Here is a 16,813-nt window from a genome sequence, read left to right on the forward strand (position 1 = left end):
CCTCTCTGTGCCAGGTCTCCTCTGTGACAGGGACAAGCCCACCTCTGTGGTTCCTGGTGTCCACCCTTTGATCTGTACCTGATTTTTTGTGGTAACAGGTCAGGGAGAAAGGCTGGCAAGGAGCAGGTACGGGGGTGTCCTTTTGGGGAGTTGGTGAAGGTGTGGAGAGAGTCTCGGTGGTCCCCCATGGCTTGGTGAGGAGGTGGCAAGGAGGGACATTCCAGAGACAAGAGGTGCCCCAAGGCCCAGGGCACAAGGAGCTCCCTGCAAGGCCAGGCGGGGATTGAGAGGCCCATCCACGTCCAAGCGCCCCGGGCCCCTCGTGACCCACTGTCCCCACCTGCTGGCCCTGCCCTGTATGCAGAGAGGAGGCCAAGCCACCAGGATTGGCCCCACCCCAGTCCTCCTCCACCCCAGCCTGGCCTCTGAGGGGCAGGTGAGAGGTTAGGGGGCCTCGAAGACCCCTGGTCCCGCAGAAGTGGTCCTCACCCTGGGTAGAGCCTGGGCTGGCATTTGGCATCTGATTCTATCAGACAGCCCAGAGCCGCATGGCAGGAAGAAGAGGCTGGGACTGCCCACTTGGAGAAATGTTCAGGACTCCCCGGCTCACGCAACTCACCCTGAATCCTCACAGAAGCCTGGGCCGGCCTCTGTCCTTACAGCTCCCTCCCTCACTGAGTCGCCCAACAGCCCCCAGAACTTCAGCCACACTTGAGATTCTCACTGCCCAGTCCAAGCTCACCACCAACTAGATGTAGAATTAACCAGAACCAGCCTTTCTCCCACTTCATGATTTCTTGCATCCCTGAAAAGGTTGGTTTGGATCAGAGAGAGGTTGAAGAATTATCAAGGAGACAGTGGATGTCCCTGTGAAGATGCCACACATGCAGCCATGTGGCCAATGAGAGATGCCAAGTGCTCCTGGTGGAGGAGAGACCGGAGGACTCCCCCATCCCTGCCTCTGGATGGTGCTGTGATGCCCAGAAGGTGGCACCCACTTTGCTTCCAGTTCAGGTGAAGCCAACTCTTCAGCAGTCAGGACAGGTGAGCCAGGACAGGTGAGGCCAGGATGTGGGATGCACTGGATGTGGATGCATGGGGCTGTCCAGGGGTTTGGGTACAGGACTTCTGCCATCCAGTGTGACTGAGAGAGAAACCAAGGGCCCCAGAGGAGGCTGGACTGAAACCCTGATTCTGGCCAGATGCAGTTCCTGGAGTGGACAGGTGCACATCCACAGACCGGCCCCTTTTTGGAGCAGAACACATGCCTGGTAAAACCTGTCAGCATTTCAATGTTGAGCCGAGAACCCCAGGGCTCCACACTGTCCCAACCTCCATGCTCTGGGCAGCACCCACAGGTCTCATCCGACTGGTTCCCTCCTCCAGCCTGGTCCAGCAGCGTGCTGGCCCACAGGCTCAGCCTTCTGCCCCACACCCTCCCAGTTCAGAGCCGCATCCACACTGGCCTGCATGCCCCTCTGTAGGCAGCTAGAGTGACCACAGCTCTGCTCTGCTCTTCCGCACTGTGTGGGGTCAGGGGTAGAGGGGGAACGAGTGGGCTTGGAGCCCGGGGACCCCAAGAAGCAGACTGCCTCCTGTTTCTGCCTACTTCTCGTTCAGCCCAGACCCCCTAGGAGTCATGCTTAGCAGACGGGGGTCCTGGGAGCCTCAGCTTCCCTGTGAGATGGGGTGGGGCTGTTGTGAGGGTGCAAGAAGGCCACACCCCTGCCCTGCTTCGTGGGGCCCGGCAGCAGGTGCCTCGGCAGTGAGTGTCCTCATGCACTGCTTCCCATGCCCTATAGCTGCTAGCTCAGCACTGCCCACAGCGAGGCAGTGTTAAAAATGGACTGATGTCTGCATCCCCCCAAATTCAAACATTGAAATCCTACCCCCAAGGTGATGGTGTTAGGAGGTGATAGGTCATAAGGGTGGAGCCCTCAGGAATGGGGTTAGCGCCCTTATAAAAAGAGGCCAGAGAGCTCCCTCGCCCCTTCCGCCCCAAGAGGACACAGGCGAGGGTGGCCATCTGCAGCCCAGAGGAGGCCCTCACAGAGCCTGACGGTGCTGGCGCCTGATCCTGGACCCCAGCCTCCAGACATGAGAACAAATGCCTGGGGTTTATCAGCCCACCTGTGGCACCTGGTTACAGCACCACATTGGCTAAGACAGGCGGTTACCAGAGTGTCCAGGTTAGACCACAGGACCACATGCCGTGTCTTTCAAGTCAAGTCAAGTCTGTGGATGTGCACCTGTCCACTCCAGGAACTGCATCTGGCCAGAATCAGGGTTTCAGTCCAGCCTCCTCTGGGGCCCTTGGTTTCTCTCTCAGTCACACTGGATGGCAGAAGTCCTGTACCCAAACCCCTGGACAGCCCCATGCATCCACATCCAGTGCATCCCACATCCTGGCCTCACCTGTCCTGGCTCACCTGTCCTGACTGCTGAAGAGTTGGCTTCACCTGAACTGGAAGCAAAGTGGGTGCCACCTTCTGGGCATCACAGCACCATCCAGAGGCAGGGATGGGGGAGTCCTCCGGTCTCTCCTCCACCAGGAGGCCTGTGCACTGGATGGGAGTGTGTACACCTTCCCTTGGGCGCCCCCCTCCTCACGCCACCGGGGGGGCTGGGCTGCCACCTGAGACTGAGAGGTCCAGGTCATGAAGGATCCACCAGAGGCTAGCCGCTTCAGCTGATCACTCATTTGCTCCCAGTGCCAGGCCCTCCTCTGGGTGACCCTGGAGACACTTCTCCAGGAGCCCAGAGGCCACCCGAGTCCAGGAGTTGATGACACCCTGAGGAGCCTGCCCACCTCTCCTGACACCCACTCTCCATGACACCCGAGCATCTTTGTGGGTCCCATACAGCGCAGTACAGTTGGACTAAGGGGAGCAAATGACCAGGGCCTGGCAGGGAGGGCAGGCGGCACTCCAGGGAAGAGAGGGAGGGGCTTCAGAGGAGGGAGAGAGACCAGGTGCTCCAGGGGAGGGAGGGATGGAAGGAGAGATGAAAGGAGGGATGGAGGGAGGGCTGGTGGGAGGGTACTCCAGGGGAGCGGGGGAGGGAGGGTGGAAGGGGGAATGGAGGGAGGGATGGAGGGAGGGTGTTCCAGGTGAGGGAGGGGAGGGAGGGATGGAAGGATGGAGGGAGAGATGGTGGGAGGGTGCTCCAGGGGAGGGAGGGGAGGGAGGGATGGAAGGGTGGAGGGAGAGATGGTGGGAGGGTGCTCCAGGGGAGCAGGGGAGGGAGGGTGGAAGGGGGAATGGAGGGAGGGATGGAGGGAGGGTGTTCCAGGTGAGGGAGGGGAGGGAGGGATGGAAGGGTGGAGGGAGAGATGGTGGGAGGGTGCTCCAGGGGAGGGAGTGTCGGGGGAGGGATGGAAGGGTGGAGGGAGAGATGGTGGGAGGGTGCTCCAGGGGAGGGAGTGTCGGGGGAGGGATGGAAGGGTGGAGGGAGAGATGGTGGGAGGGTGCTCCAGGGGAGGGAGTGTCGGGGGAGAGATGGAAGGTGTCCCAGGCGAGCGAGGCACGCAGGAGGGTGGTAAGCTCCACAGAGGGGCCAAGTGCTCCACCTCTGATCCCTGCTCCCCATCCCAACTGTGTCTACAAACCCCTCTGCAATTTTGACATCAAATTAGTGGACTTCCACCTCACAGCTTTCAAACATTCAAACTATTCCTCCTTTCACTTTTCAAGAAGTGAAAGATAAACTCCTTGTTTTGTGTTTGGAAGATGAACATCAAATATACATACCCAGGCCTGGCCCAGAGGAGACTCCAGAGGGACAGCCCGGGGTGGCGGGGGAAGAGGGAGCGAGCCAGAGGCCTCCCCCTCCCTGGCCTTCTGCCCTCCTAGCCACACCCCCACTGCCCCCGTGGCTGGCAGCCCCACCACCCTGCCCTCCTCAGGCAGGGGCCCCTCCTGTGACTCAGAAGGCTAATTACACAACCACACACAGGGACCCCCATGGTGGGGCTCGCCACAGGTGGGCATTACATCCCCTAATCCTTGTATTAGCCAGCCAGGTGGGCCCAACAGGTAAGACAGTAGGCAGATGGGTGGGTGGAGGGGGAGTAAACAGCAGGGTATGTGTGAACGCTGTGCATGTGAGGGGATGTGAACACTGTGTGTGTGAGGGTGTGTGCAAATGCTGTGTGTGAGGGGATGTGAACACTGTGTGAGGGTTGTGTGAACATTGTGTGGGTGAGGGTGTGTGCAAACGCTGTGCGTGTGAGGGGATGTGAACACTGTGTGTGAGGGTTGTGTCAGCACTGGGTGTGTGTGAACATTCAGTGTGTGTGAACACAATGTGTTGGGGTTAGGACAATGAACGGGTGAGTCTGATTCCTTTGGCAGGATGCTTCCGACACACCGTGTAGGCGGGGTGTATTGAACAGCATGTGCCGTGCACTCAGGGGAGGAGAGGGCCGTGGCAGGTGGATACTGGGGTAGGTGTGTGTCCTTCCAACACCCTTACAGCTAGAGGGGTGGAGAGAAAGATTACACTGCTGTTCAAGGCCCCAAGTTCCCGTGGGCAAGAAAACCCATCAGGGGTGTAAATATACGCTCATTTCACGCAAGCACTGCATTTCGGAAATGAGAGCTCATTCCAAGATGAATATTGCATCAAGTTGTTGATTATCTATCGAGAGAATTTCTGTATCCTCCAAAATGCACCAGTGAGCTTTGGAGATGTCACATGTCAATACTGCTCAAAAGAGCCACAAAAACTGCATTTCCTCAGAGCCAGTGATGATGGGGAAGTGGCGGCTGCGTGTGTGTCTCTCTGGTCAAGAGAAGGCGTTTCCAGCCACTGTGTGAGGTCACTCATCTCAGGTGCCAAGAGGGCCATGCAGTAACTTGGGTCACACAGACCCCTGCAGAGGCAAGGCGCCCTTTCCTCTAATCCCCATGTCACAGGCAAGAGGCAACCAGAAACAGCTCTCTGGGAAGAAAAAGAAAAAGGAATACTATTTATACGCATTGTGGATCCATATTCCCTTTGTGATGTGGAACATCTGGAACAAGCCAACTATTTGGCGTTTTTGTCCAGTTTCAGTACAACAGAAGGAAAGTACGCCAGGCCACGTCCAGGGTTCAAGAAACACGATGTAAAACAAAACAAGCCCCCTGCAAAATAGTGTGCTGATACTTTTAAAAAGTCAAATATTTATACAGTTAATAACTGCTCTGGGTGCAGGTGTAAAGATATGCAAGCAGGACCCCTACACTGGCACCCGGTGAGTCCAGACAGGACAGAGCCTCAGAGGGGACACGCTGACCATCTTTAGTAGCAGTCCTGGCTGATGATGGTCCCGGGCTACCCACCTGGGGGCCCGGCGGCCCATGCTTTGGCGTAGTGCCCACTCGGCCGTCAGAGCATATCTGATTGGTGTATAATTAATGAATTTATAAGTAAATTTATAAAGAAGCTTCCAGTTACATAACCTCAAATTTGCTAACAACCCCGACTTGGAGTTGCCTGTCAGTCACCGCCTTCCATTTCCTCACAGGAATCACTCACGTGTCCAGAGGTGACCGGTTCTCATCAGAGGCTTGGTCTGATAATTCACGGTCCACAGATACAGACTGAACTGAGTGGAAAGCACTGGGTGGAGGGCCTCCTGCCCCATGCTGCCCAGGTGCATGGGCCCCTACAGGACAGGACTGTTCATTCACTACTGCAGTCATTCATTTCTTCAGCATCCGTATTGCCAACCCCTGTACTGGGCTGTCCACGGAGAATGGGATGGACAGGACCGGAGACACGCGGCTCAGTGCTGAGGAGAACAAGAGCGGGCGGCAGAGGCTCTGTCAGGGCTCCGGCAGGTGGTGACGCTGCCAGCGTGCAGGGAGGCTGAGGAAAGGCCGGGAAAAACTGAGGGGCCAGCAAGGACCAGGCTCAAGGAAACTGCAGGTGTGCTGGGCCATCAGGGGAGCAGCCTCAAGTGACGCAGGGGACCACTCCTCAAGCTCCACGGCACCCGTCCTGCCGACGCTACATCCCAGTCCCGGCAGCCCACTGCCACATGCCTCCGGCCCGCAAGCCCAGCCACGGCGAGGCAAATGCGGGCCATTCTTCTATTTCTCCACACGAGGCCTGGGTGCGCGAAAATGCCAAGTGCCCTAGGAGATTCACACGTGGCCTGCCTCACAAGCCTTCCACGCACGCCAGGCTCCCCACACTGCAGGCGCCATGCCCCTGCTCGCTCCCTCTGCCCCCCTGGGGACCCTCTCTCCCTTCCAGCCCCTCAGAGCCGCCACAGTTCACACCGCAGAGACTTTCCAGCTTCAGTTTCCTTTTGTTCCTCTTCTGTTCATTTCTGTCTTACTTTGAGACAACATGAGGCTTACAGAAAAGCTGTAAGAACAGCACAAAGCACCCAAACACCCTCTGCCCAGAGACCACTGCAGCTCCACTGACAGTCCCACCTGCATCCTCTGAGCCAGGGCTCTGGCCCTGGGTCACATGTGCCTGCTGCTCTGCTCCCCTCCCATCAGAAAGGCCAAGGCTCTGCAGTCTCTCCCCATTGACCTTGAAGATTACAGCAAGTTACTTTGCAGACTGCCCACAGTCTGGGTTTGTCTGGTGGGTCCTCATGATTAGTCCAAGGTTATTCATCTTCAGCCGGAACATCACAAAAGTGACCACATGTTCTTCTCGTGCATCCTGTGCGTGGCACGTGGTGTCACTTTATCCCATTATTGTGGGCTCAAATTTGATCACTTAGGATGGTGTGTGCTGGGTTTCTCTACTCTAAGTCTTTTCCCTTTGTAATTAGTATATATTTTGTTGGGAGATAGTTTAAGACCACAAAACTCCCATTTCTCACCCCATTTTTATCCACTGATTTCAGCATCCATTGATGCTTCTTGCACCAATTATTACCACCTCCTCTGTCGACAGTCGTCCATCGATAATGCTCTCTCCTGTCCGTATGAGTTAGCAGTCTATGGTGAGGAAGAACTTTCTCTTACTATTCACTTATTCATTCATTCATTCATTCACATCAGTGTGGACTTACGGAATCCTATTCACTTATTCATTCATTCATTCATTCACATCAGTGTGGACTTATGGGATCCTATTCTATCCAGTGGGTTATGATCCATTACTATCCTTACTCATTTTAGGCTGAACACGTCCCAGCCTTGGCCTGTGGGAGCCCCTTCGGGATGGCTCTGTGTCCTACGACAAGGCCCCATCACTCTGAGCACTGCCTTGCTTTCCAGCACAAATGTGCTGAGCAAGTTTTGTACTTTCCCTGCTCCAACTCTGGAGGAGGCCAGAAAGCCCTGGTTCCTTTTCATGGTGAACAGTGTCTAGAAAGCTAGATCAGCATGGAAGTCGTGCTCACTGTGCCATGTGTCACTGCTCCCAGCCCACCACAGACAAGGCTAGGAAACACACACACACTTATCACACGTATGAGCAGAACGTGAGTTCACACCAGTACCTCCAGTTCCAATGTAACACCACAGGATTCAGTACAGAGTGGAATGATTTTTCCTGTAATACTTACAAGAAATAGCTTTGAAACTGTCTGGGCCTAGATTTTCTCCGTGGGAGGATTTTTAACTACTGATTCAACTTCTGTCTTTCTGCAGGGAAAGATTCGCCCTGAGCGAACATCTGTTGCCAATCTTCCTCTTCTTCCCCCCTCCTCAAAGCCCCAATGCATGGTTGTACATCCTGGTTGTAAGTGTTTCTAGTTCTTCTACATGAGTCGCCGCCACAGCATGGCAACTGACGGACAAGTGGTGTGGCTCCAGCACGAGGAGGTGAACCTGGGCCACTGAGGCAGTGAGAGCTCGAAGCTTAACCATGAGGCCCTCAGGGCTGGCTCTGATTCACCTTCTTTCATGGTCATATGACTATGCAGGTTTTACACTTCTTGAGCCAGTTTTAATAAGCTATATTTCTAGAATGTATTCATTTATGTTTTCAAATTTATTGGCATAAATTTGTTCATAATAGCCTCAAATTATCTCTTAAATATCTGTAGCATCTATAATTGTGCTCCTTTTATATACCTAACACTATTTACTCTTTTTTCCTTACTCGGTCTCACCAGATCTTTGTAAGTTTTATCCTTTTAAAGGAACCCTAGTGTCTGTTTCTTTTCTATTTCACCAAGATATTCCCCTTTATTATTTCCATTTTTTGACTCTCTTCTTGTTTATTTTGCTTTTCTTTATTAAGACTACTAAACTGAATGCTTAGTTCATTAATTTTCAGGCTTTCTTCTTTTATATAAACACTTAAGGTCATTTATTTCTAAGTACTGTGTTAGCTGCATCCCACACATTTTGATTTGTAAATATTTTCAAAATTCCATCATGTTTTCTTCTTTGATCTATGAGTTAATTACAAGTGTGTTTATTTACAGATATAAGGGTTTCAAGTCATCTATTCATTACTGATTTCCAGCTTAATTGCACTGATGTCTTATGATTCATTCTTCATGATTTTGTCTTCTGAAATTTATTGAGACTTGCTTTATTGACCAATTTGTTTTCAATATATTTATAAGTTCCACGTGGGCCTGAAAAGATGTGAATTCTGTAGTTTCAGAGTATAGTTCTTTTAGAAAATGTACACATGATCTTTTTTTTTTTTAAGATTGGCACCTGAGCAAACATCTGTTGCCAATCGTTTTTCTTCTTCTTCTTCTTCTCTCCAAAGCCCCCCAGTACACAGTTGTATATTCTGGTTGCAGGTCCTTCTGGTTGTGCTATGTGGGACGCCACCTCAGCATGGCCTGATGAGTGCCACGTCCATGCCCAGGATCCAAATCTGCGAAACCCTGGGCCACGAAAGTGGAGCATGTGAACTCAACCACTTGGCCACGGGGCTGGGCCCCAGAGTATAGTTTTTTATGTATGTCCATTACATTAACCCTTTTTTTGCATTGTTCAAATCTCCTATAATCTTTACTGATTTTTATTTATTTGATCTATTAAATACTGGGAAAATTATTTAAAATCTTTCTCTCTGATGATGAATTCATGTAATTTCCCTGATAGTTCTGACAATATTTGTTTTATATTTTGAGGTTATATTATTAGAAGCACACAAATTTAAAATTATTTTATCTGCTTGATGAGATGAATTTTTTTAATCTTCATGTGGGGACGCTCTCTCATGGTCTCCTGTACTGGTTTTACCCCAAAATCAACTTTTTGACATGAATATGGCAGCATCATATTTCTTTCAGTTTGTGTTTTTCCAATATATCTTTTCCCGTCCTTTCACTTTCACCCTTTCTGTACCTTTTGTGAACAGATGCAGTACCCACTCCAATGGTCCTCATCTCCTCTTGGCATGTTACGTCCACTTATGTTTACTGTAATTAGCAACATGTTTGGAACTTTGTGCTTTCTATTTGGTCCACCCTTTTCATGTTTCTTTTTTCTCTTCTCTTGCCTTTTTCCTTTTGATTACATTTTCTTGTTCCACTTTTTTCTCTCCACTAGTTTGAAAGTTAAACTCCATTTCTCTTGTCCTGATAATTATTTTATTATGAATTAGCTGATCAGTCTGTAAAGGTAAGTAACACAAGACCCGCTAAACTCTTCAACTCAAGTCCCCCCTCTAAATGCATATGCTACTGTGATGAGGAACTTCTCTTCTTTTGTTCTTATAATATATCATTATTATTGATTATACCATCAGTGTTTGCTTTGATTTACCATATAGTCACCACCTTCTTGTTCTCCATTCTTTCTTGCATCTCAAATATTCCACCTGGAATTTCCTTCCATCTGTGTGAAGTGCACCCTTTAAAACTTCCTTTAATAAGGTTCTCTTGGGTTCTCAGCTTCTTGGTTTTTGGTCTCTGAGTGTTCTTTAATTTCCTGCCGGCTCATTGGTATATTATGACAGGTCTCGGATATTTTATCTTGCATTTTTGGCTGTTATATCAGGAGGACTGACTGGCCACTCATCTGCTGTGCTGCTGGAAATGGAAGAGACTATACAGTGGCAGCACATCTTCCCCACTAGCCTCTAATTCCAGGAGGGGCACCGTGGCGTCCTCTGTTTACTTGCATTATAACAGCTTGTTAATGTGGAACCCTTTCAGTCTGAATTTTGGCCAAAGCCCCAAGACAACAGGTGCCAACTACACCTGAGTCCCAAGGTGAGACTCCAGGTGACCTAGGCAGGGTTGCAAAGGAGATACCAGATGAGAGCGGTCAAGGCCGGGGGAGGGCTTCCTTGGAGAGGCTGTGCAGTGAGTCCCACATCCCCACCTGCACTAGGAGAGGAGTGAGGCACTTTCTCTTCTCACCTCATGCCTGCTGGGAGGGGCTTCACAAGGACCCCTGCGAAGGCCTGCTGTGTGCTTCCTGGGGCTGGTGGTGGCACTGAAGTCTGATGTCTCTCCACACTTGAGAAATCCAAAGGTTGCACCCGGCGGCTCCAGGTAGGCAGCTGTGCTGCACCTGGGAAGTACCACTGCCAAACTGGTGGGTTGAAGGTGCACACTTCCTGTGGAGCAGGTGGGGCGACAACACCCAAACATGGGCCTGGGATGTCTCATGTCTTCCCAGGAGGGTGCCTGGAGGCCTGAGAAGAGGCCTTGGCAAAAGAGGCTAGTGGTACCCACTGACACCTGGGCTGAGGAAGGACACACAAGGGACCAGCTGGAGAGGATGGATTGCCTGTGTTGGCCAACTGAGGCAGGCAGACCCCCAGGTTTATGGTCTCTCAAGAAACCATGAACACACCCAAGAGTTCCCATGGACCCCCTGCCAAGCCTGTGTGCCAGCTCATGGCAGTGTGGCTGCGTGGTGCAGCTCCCAACCTCACCTCTTCTCCCTGCTGCCGCTCTCACGTGAAAGAGTCAGAAACCACAGCTGCAGGACCACAGGGAGAAGCAGCGGACCTGACCCAGCCTCCCGCCTGCTGGAGCCCCAGGGGAGGGTGGGAGAAAGTTCACACTTGAAAGACTTCCAGAGTTTTAAGTGTTTCACTGGACTGATCATACCCATAGCAGGCTCAGCCTGCCGGGGGCTGAATCTCCTGGAAGGACCAGAAAAGTCCTGCCCCGGTTCTCCCAGGGGCAGAGGGGGAGCCAGCCCTCAAAGGAGGTTTGCTGGGGCAGCAAGAGAAAAAGAGCAGTTTTTGGTTGACCACGAGTAGACATGTCCTGGGCAGATGCAGGTACCAGGAGCCAGTGAGTAAACGAAGGAGGAGCCAGCAAGGGCTGCCCCTCCTCCTGCCCAGATTTATCTTTTGGGAGTAATTACAAGATGGCAGGAAAAATAAAACAAGCACGTGAAATAATTGAGTGACCTTTCCGCAAGATGACTGTGCAGGCCTGTCCTGGGGCTCAGAGGCTGGAAGCAAGGGCTGGGCCAGCTATCAATCCTGGATGCCCTCAAATGATGCAAAATGAGTGTGTCTTTGCTGGAAATGACCCCAGGGGGAGCATCTTCCGGAAAGTGTCAGTGATGGAGGGGAAGGGGAATAAGGAGGCTCCCGCAGCAAACTGCCGACAGTGAATCTGGTAGCGACCCACAGCCATGTCCCATGTGGGGACGAGTCCACCCAACGCTGCACACAGAGCAGAGAAGGCAGGTCCCCACCTCCTGCCACACCAAAGGGCTTGTCTCAGCTGCTCGGCTGCTTTAAGGAAACACCACACGCGCGGCTTAAACAACAGAGACCTATTTTCTCTCAAGTCCATGGTCAGGGAGCCGGCAGACTCAGTCCCTGTGAGGGCTCTTTCCCAGCTTAGAGATGCCGCCTCTACACCAGGCAGGGGGAGAGGCAGAGAGCTTTATGGTGTCTCCCCCCATCAGGACACTAATCTTCTGGGGTCAGGGCCCCACCGGATGACCTCATTTAACCTTAATCACCTCCTTAGAGACCTCATCTCCAAACACAGCCACACTGGGGTCAGGCCTCGATGTGTGTAACTGGGGTACACAAACATTCAGTCCGTAACAGGGCTCATCAAGAGAAGGATAACTCTCTAGTAAAAGTGGAAAATTGGTACAATTTAGCTTAACAACTGTATACACATCGGTCCTGGGTTTCAAGATCATTAACGTCTCAAGGAGCACTTCACCTCTGACGTGCTAAGGAGCATGGCATCCTGCGTGGATGCTCCGGGTCCACCTCAATGTGAGGGCTTCCGGACCTGCCCATGGTGGGGGCAGGCAGACCTGTCTAGCAAGGCAAGCAGGGTGGCCGGGATCTACCGGGCAGGGCTCCAGGGCAGATGTGTGTGGAATTGGGTCCCACAGGCTGAGCACAGAGAATGCAAAGGGACAGGAGCCTCAGACACGACCAGAGGGTGCATGAAGAAGTGGGGACAGCATCTCTGTCACGTGAACAATCCCAGGTTTTCATGGAGAGTGAACTGCGCTGCTCCATCCTTCCCTCCCACTCAGTTTTGTGGGTGGAGACTGTTCCCCTCCCTCTGGCACATCTGGGTGGCCAATCAGCACTCCCGTCTGCGTGACTCATGGGTGGACCCGGATCCCACCCCCCACCCCTGGCACCTGCGCACGCTGGCTCTCCACTCCACAAGGTCGTCGTCAGACCCAGCGAGTTGAGTCTCTGGGAAAGAGCTGACCCTGTGGTGCATCTGCTCAGGGAGGGTGAGCCTGACAGACCACCAGGCCTAAGAAAAGGACTCCGGGGCTTCTCTGGCCCTCCATCCTGGGGTCGCACACCCTGGAGGGAACCCAGCTCCGCTCCAGCTCCACTTCGGGGGTCCCTATGCCTCTCCACAGCCCCCTGTCTCTCCCCTTGGAAGTCAACTATTCAAGAGCAGAAAATCCCACTCTTGTGTACGAGCAGAAGGTTTTTAGAAGCGCTGGCCCTGTGCTCTATGCTAAAATGAAAGAAATAAATAAAATAAACCCACTGCCTTTTAAAAATCCATGAGAGTCAGCACTAAAGTAAACACTGAAAGCGAAGTTTCAGCCGTCATCACCCTGTGAGGCTGAGCTGCCTGCGCACGACCTTCCTGAAGGTGACTTTTTATGGGCGCTTTAATGAAATCAGCTCATCCGCTTCTGAGTCAGGAAGCACAGATTAAGATCCAATTTTTATAGCTTGACTTTTTTCTAACTACACAGTGGAAATGAATTCGGTTTTTAGAATTTCTCCTAAAACATACAGCTTGAGGGGGATTCAAACCTTGGAATCCTCGGTAGAAAAGGTGTGACAGAGAAATCAAGGCTGTTGTTTCACCCAAACCTGACAGTCAAAACAAGTTGTGAGCCGCGAGACTGACGGACCTGCAGCACAGGCGTCAGCCAGTCGGCCACAAAGCTCCGGCCAGGTGAAGGGGGTCTGCCCGTATCAGGGCAGGGAGTGGGACCAGCGGTACGGTGGGAAGATCACTCTGCTTCTGGTTAAGAACCAGGCATTCAGGTGGACACTGGGACAGCCGTCTGAACTCAAGCCAACCCCCGCCTAGCTGGGCACAGCTGGACCCAGGAAGTGACCAGTCCCCTGCCAATCTCCCACTGGGAGGTCCCCTCTGCATGAGTGTGTCAGTGGGAGAAGGGCGAACTGACAAACCACCCCCGGCAGTCCCCCGTCTGGCCCGAGCTGTCCAGACAGGTCATATGGAAGGTGGGGTGGACTTAGTCCAGTGGCTCCAACTATAACAGGATGCTTTTTGGAGGCAAGTTTGGGGACCGTGCCCTCGATCTGTCCTGGTACCCGCCACATCTCGAATGACTCTTGCAACCTCTCCATCATACCGCAACCTGGAAGAGCACACTTGTCCTGCACAACTGAGCTCCTGAGCTCAGCCCTGGTCTTGCTCCCCTGCGAAGCGGATCTACCTGGAGCCCAGCGTTGTGGGGAAGCCTCAAAACCCCCAGAGCGAGTGAGGCTGAGAAGAGGGAGGCCAGCCCCTTCCCCTTCCAAAGCTGCTCTGCCTTGTCAACATCCAGCAAATCCTCTGCCAAATGATCACCCAGGACAAGGGGTGCAAACCAGCCCCTCCCAGCAAAACAGGGTGGGACCCAGGTGAGACCCAGCCAGGCACAGGTAAGACTGAGCTGGCACAGGTGAGACCCAGCTGGACACAGGTGAGACCAGCTGGGCACAGGTGAGACTGAGCTGACACAGGTGGGCACAGGTGAGACCCAGCTGGACACAGGTGAGACCAGCCGGGCACAGGTGAGACTGAGCTGACACAGGTGGGCACAGGTGAGACCCAGTTGGACACAGGTGAGACCTGTGTGGGCACAAGTGTGACCTATGTGGGGGCGGGTGAACACAGGTGAGAGTCCTACCTTGGAAGAAGCTCTTCACCCTGAGGTAGCTGACGCTGAGGCGCAGGACCGAAAGCTTGTCCAGCTTAGAGATGATGTCGGGTGGAAAGGGCAGCAGGCTGGCCAGGTGGTCCAGCTCAGCGTTGAGGCGGTCCCGGTGCCGCTTGGAAGGGTTTGACTTCTCGGCCCCCACGGCGGGCCTCCTGTGGGGAAACAGCCACAGTGAGACTTGGGCTTCTCCACCAGGGCCAACGGCCCACAGGTGGAAATCTGTCCCTGTAGTGATCTTAGCAATCAGCTTCAAAACGGAACTGCCGCCAGGAAAAAAGTGCTGGAAAGGACTAAAACCCACCCATTCCTGAAGATAAATGAACAGAAGAAACTGAAATCACACTCGTTATCAGGAGGGAACATGCAGCAAGATAACAGGGAGTGGGGCGAGCTGTGCGACTCCAGCACGTTTCTTGACCTATCTGTGGAAACTTTCCCTGAAGCGGGAGAACGGCACCCGGCCCTGGCTGCATTTGCTCAGCTTCTTTCAGGCTTCCTTGGTGTCCAAACACCTGCCCTTCTCAGGCTCTGAGCCTCCCAGCCCTGCGGTTGAGGTGTGTGTGGCCTCTCTGGGCCTTGGTTTCTCCTCTACACAGTGGGGCTAAGAGGGGCAGAGGCAAGGATAATCGAGGACCCGTGGGCACCATGGTTGCCATCCCGCCTGCCCCTCCAAGGCCCCGAAGTCACGGGCTGTGCCGCTGTGCCGGGGTCCAGGGCCCTTGGCTCCTCCATCCCCTTGCCCCACAGCAGACCTGCTCTCCCCACAAAGGGAGCACCCCCTGCCAGGGCTCCCTGTGCCCCTCCCCGCAGAGGGGAGAGCTGGTCAGGCCCCGCCTGCCTCACAGCAGCTCCCTCATCTGACCTCTAACCCCAAGGATGACGGTCCCCTCCATTTGACCCTGTTTCCCACCTCGCAGGAACCATTCTGCTTACGCGTCCTTCCTAGACGTCATCCACGGGAAAGCATCTGTGGAGCCCCCGGGATGGGAGGAGACGGGCAAGCCCTGCAGTAGGGCCGCCTGGCTCCCAGCCCAGCCCTTTCCGGCCCTGGTGCCCCGTGGGCTGCAGTCTCCTGCTGCGTTTTGGGGCTGGGGTCTCTTTTGTCCAGAAGCTCCTGTTTCTACTGTGTGTCCACTTATAAGGACATTGAAAGCGTGCCCTCAACAACCCGTCCTGTCATAACTCCGCAGACAGCCCTCCGCACTGTCCGAGGCCTCGGCCACAGGACACAGAGGAGCGGCGGCTCCAACCCTGGAGGCTGGTGCTGTTGCTTTAAGTTGAGACATAATGCACGGAACATGAAGCTTACCGTGTCAAGGTGCACGCTCTGTGGCAGTTAGTACATCCACAGTGTCATACAACCGCCACCTCTAGCAAGTTCCAAAACATTTCCACACCCCAAATAAAACCCTGTCCCCATTCGGCTGTTTCTCTGTTTTCCCCTCCCCAGCAAGCACAATCTGCTTTCTGTCTCTATGGATTTGCCCATTCTAGACACTTCATATAAATAAAATCATACAATACGGGACTTTCCATGTCTGGCTTCTTTCACTTAACATCATGTTTCAAGATTCATTCATGGTGTAGCATTTATCAGAACTTCATTGCTTTTTATGGCTGAATAATATTCCATTGTATGGATGTACCACATTTTGTTTATCCATTCACCAGTCGATGGGCATTTGGGTTGTTTCCACTTTACAGGTATTGTAAACAATGCCACAACAAACATTCATGTCCAAGTCTTTGTTTGAACATATGTTTTCAGCTCTCTTGGGTATATGCCTGGAAATGGAATAGCTGAGTTAATATGCTAATTCTATGTTTAATGCTTTGAGAAACTGCCAAATTGTTTTCACAGCAGCTGTGCCACTTTACATGCCCATCGGCAATGTAGGAGGGTTCCAATTGCTCCACATCCTTGCCTACATTTATTATTTTCCTTTTTTTTTAAATATAATAGTCATTCTCATAGGTGTGAAGTGGTACCTCATTGTGTTTGGTTTGCATTTCCTTAACGCCCAATAATGTCAAGCATCTTTCACATGTTTGCTGACCACCTGCATATTTTCTTTAGAGAAATGTCTATTCAAGTCTTTTTATTGTTGAGTTATATGAGTTCTTTATATGTTCTGCATACTAGATCCTTACCAGATACATAATTTGCAAACAATCTCTTCCATTCTGTGGTTATCTTTTCAGTTTCTGCTAGTTTGTTTTCTTAATGAGGAACCTACCCCAATATTACTCACACCATTAGCCAAAATTTAAATAGGCAGGATTCCTGGGGATAAACTGACTCCAGAGTGGACTTGCACCTGCTGGCCAAAGGAGAGGGCCACCCTGTCAGTGAAAGACACCCACAGCCTCCCCAGAAAACAGGCTGACCAAGGGCAGGTGAGGGGCGTCAGGGGAGGGGAGAGACACTGGGAGTCAGGCAGGATGGCTCAGAACTCACTTGTGTGAGTTGGGGGAGGGGCTGCCCACCTGCCTCCCCAGACAGGCTGTGCCTGAGAACG

The 16,813-nt window shown here is 52.6% G+C and overlaps 1 protein-coding gene across 2 annotated transcripts in view; it reads right to left on the bottom strand.

Annotated features, from left to right (window-relative positions):
• AHRR (aryl hydrocarbon receptor repressor) overlaps positions 1 to 16,813 on the bottom strand; it is an 82,453-nt gene that overhangs the window by 50,947 nt on the left and 14,693 nt on the right. For both annotated transcript variants that reach the window (XM_014734950.3, XM_023625908.2), the window contains exon 3: positions 14,265 to 14,446. In XM_014734950.3, coding sequence (XP_014590436.1) covers positions 14,265 to 14,446 — 182 coding nt within the window. The remainder of the gene's footprint in view (positions 1 to 14,264; positions 14,447 to 16,813) is intronic.

The sequence above is a fragment of the Equus caballus genome, chromosome 21 (assembly GCF_041296265.1).
Source record: "Equus caballus isolate H_3958 breed thoroughbred chromosome 21, TB-T2T, whole genome shotgun sequence".
Lineage (NCBI taxonomy): Eukaryota > Metazoa > Chordata > Mammalia > Perissodactyla > Equidae > Equus > Equus caballus.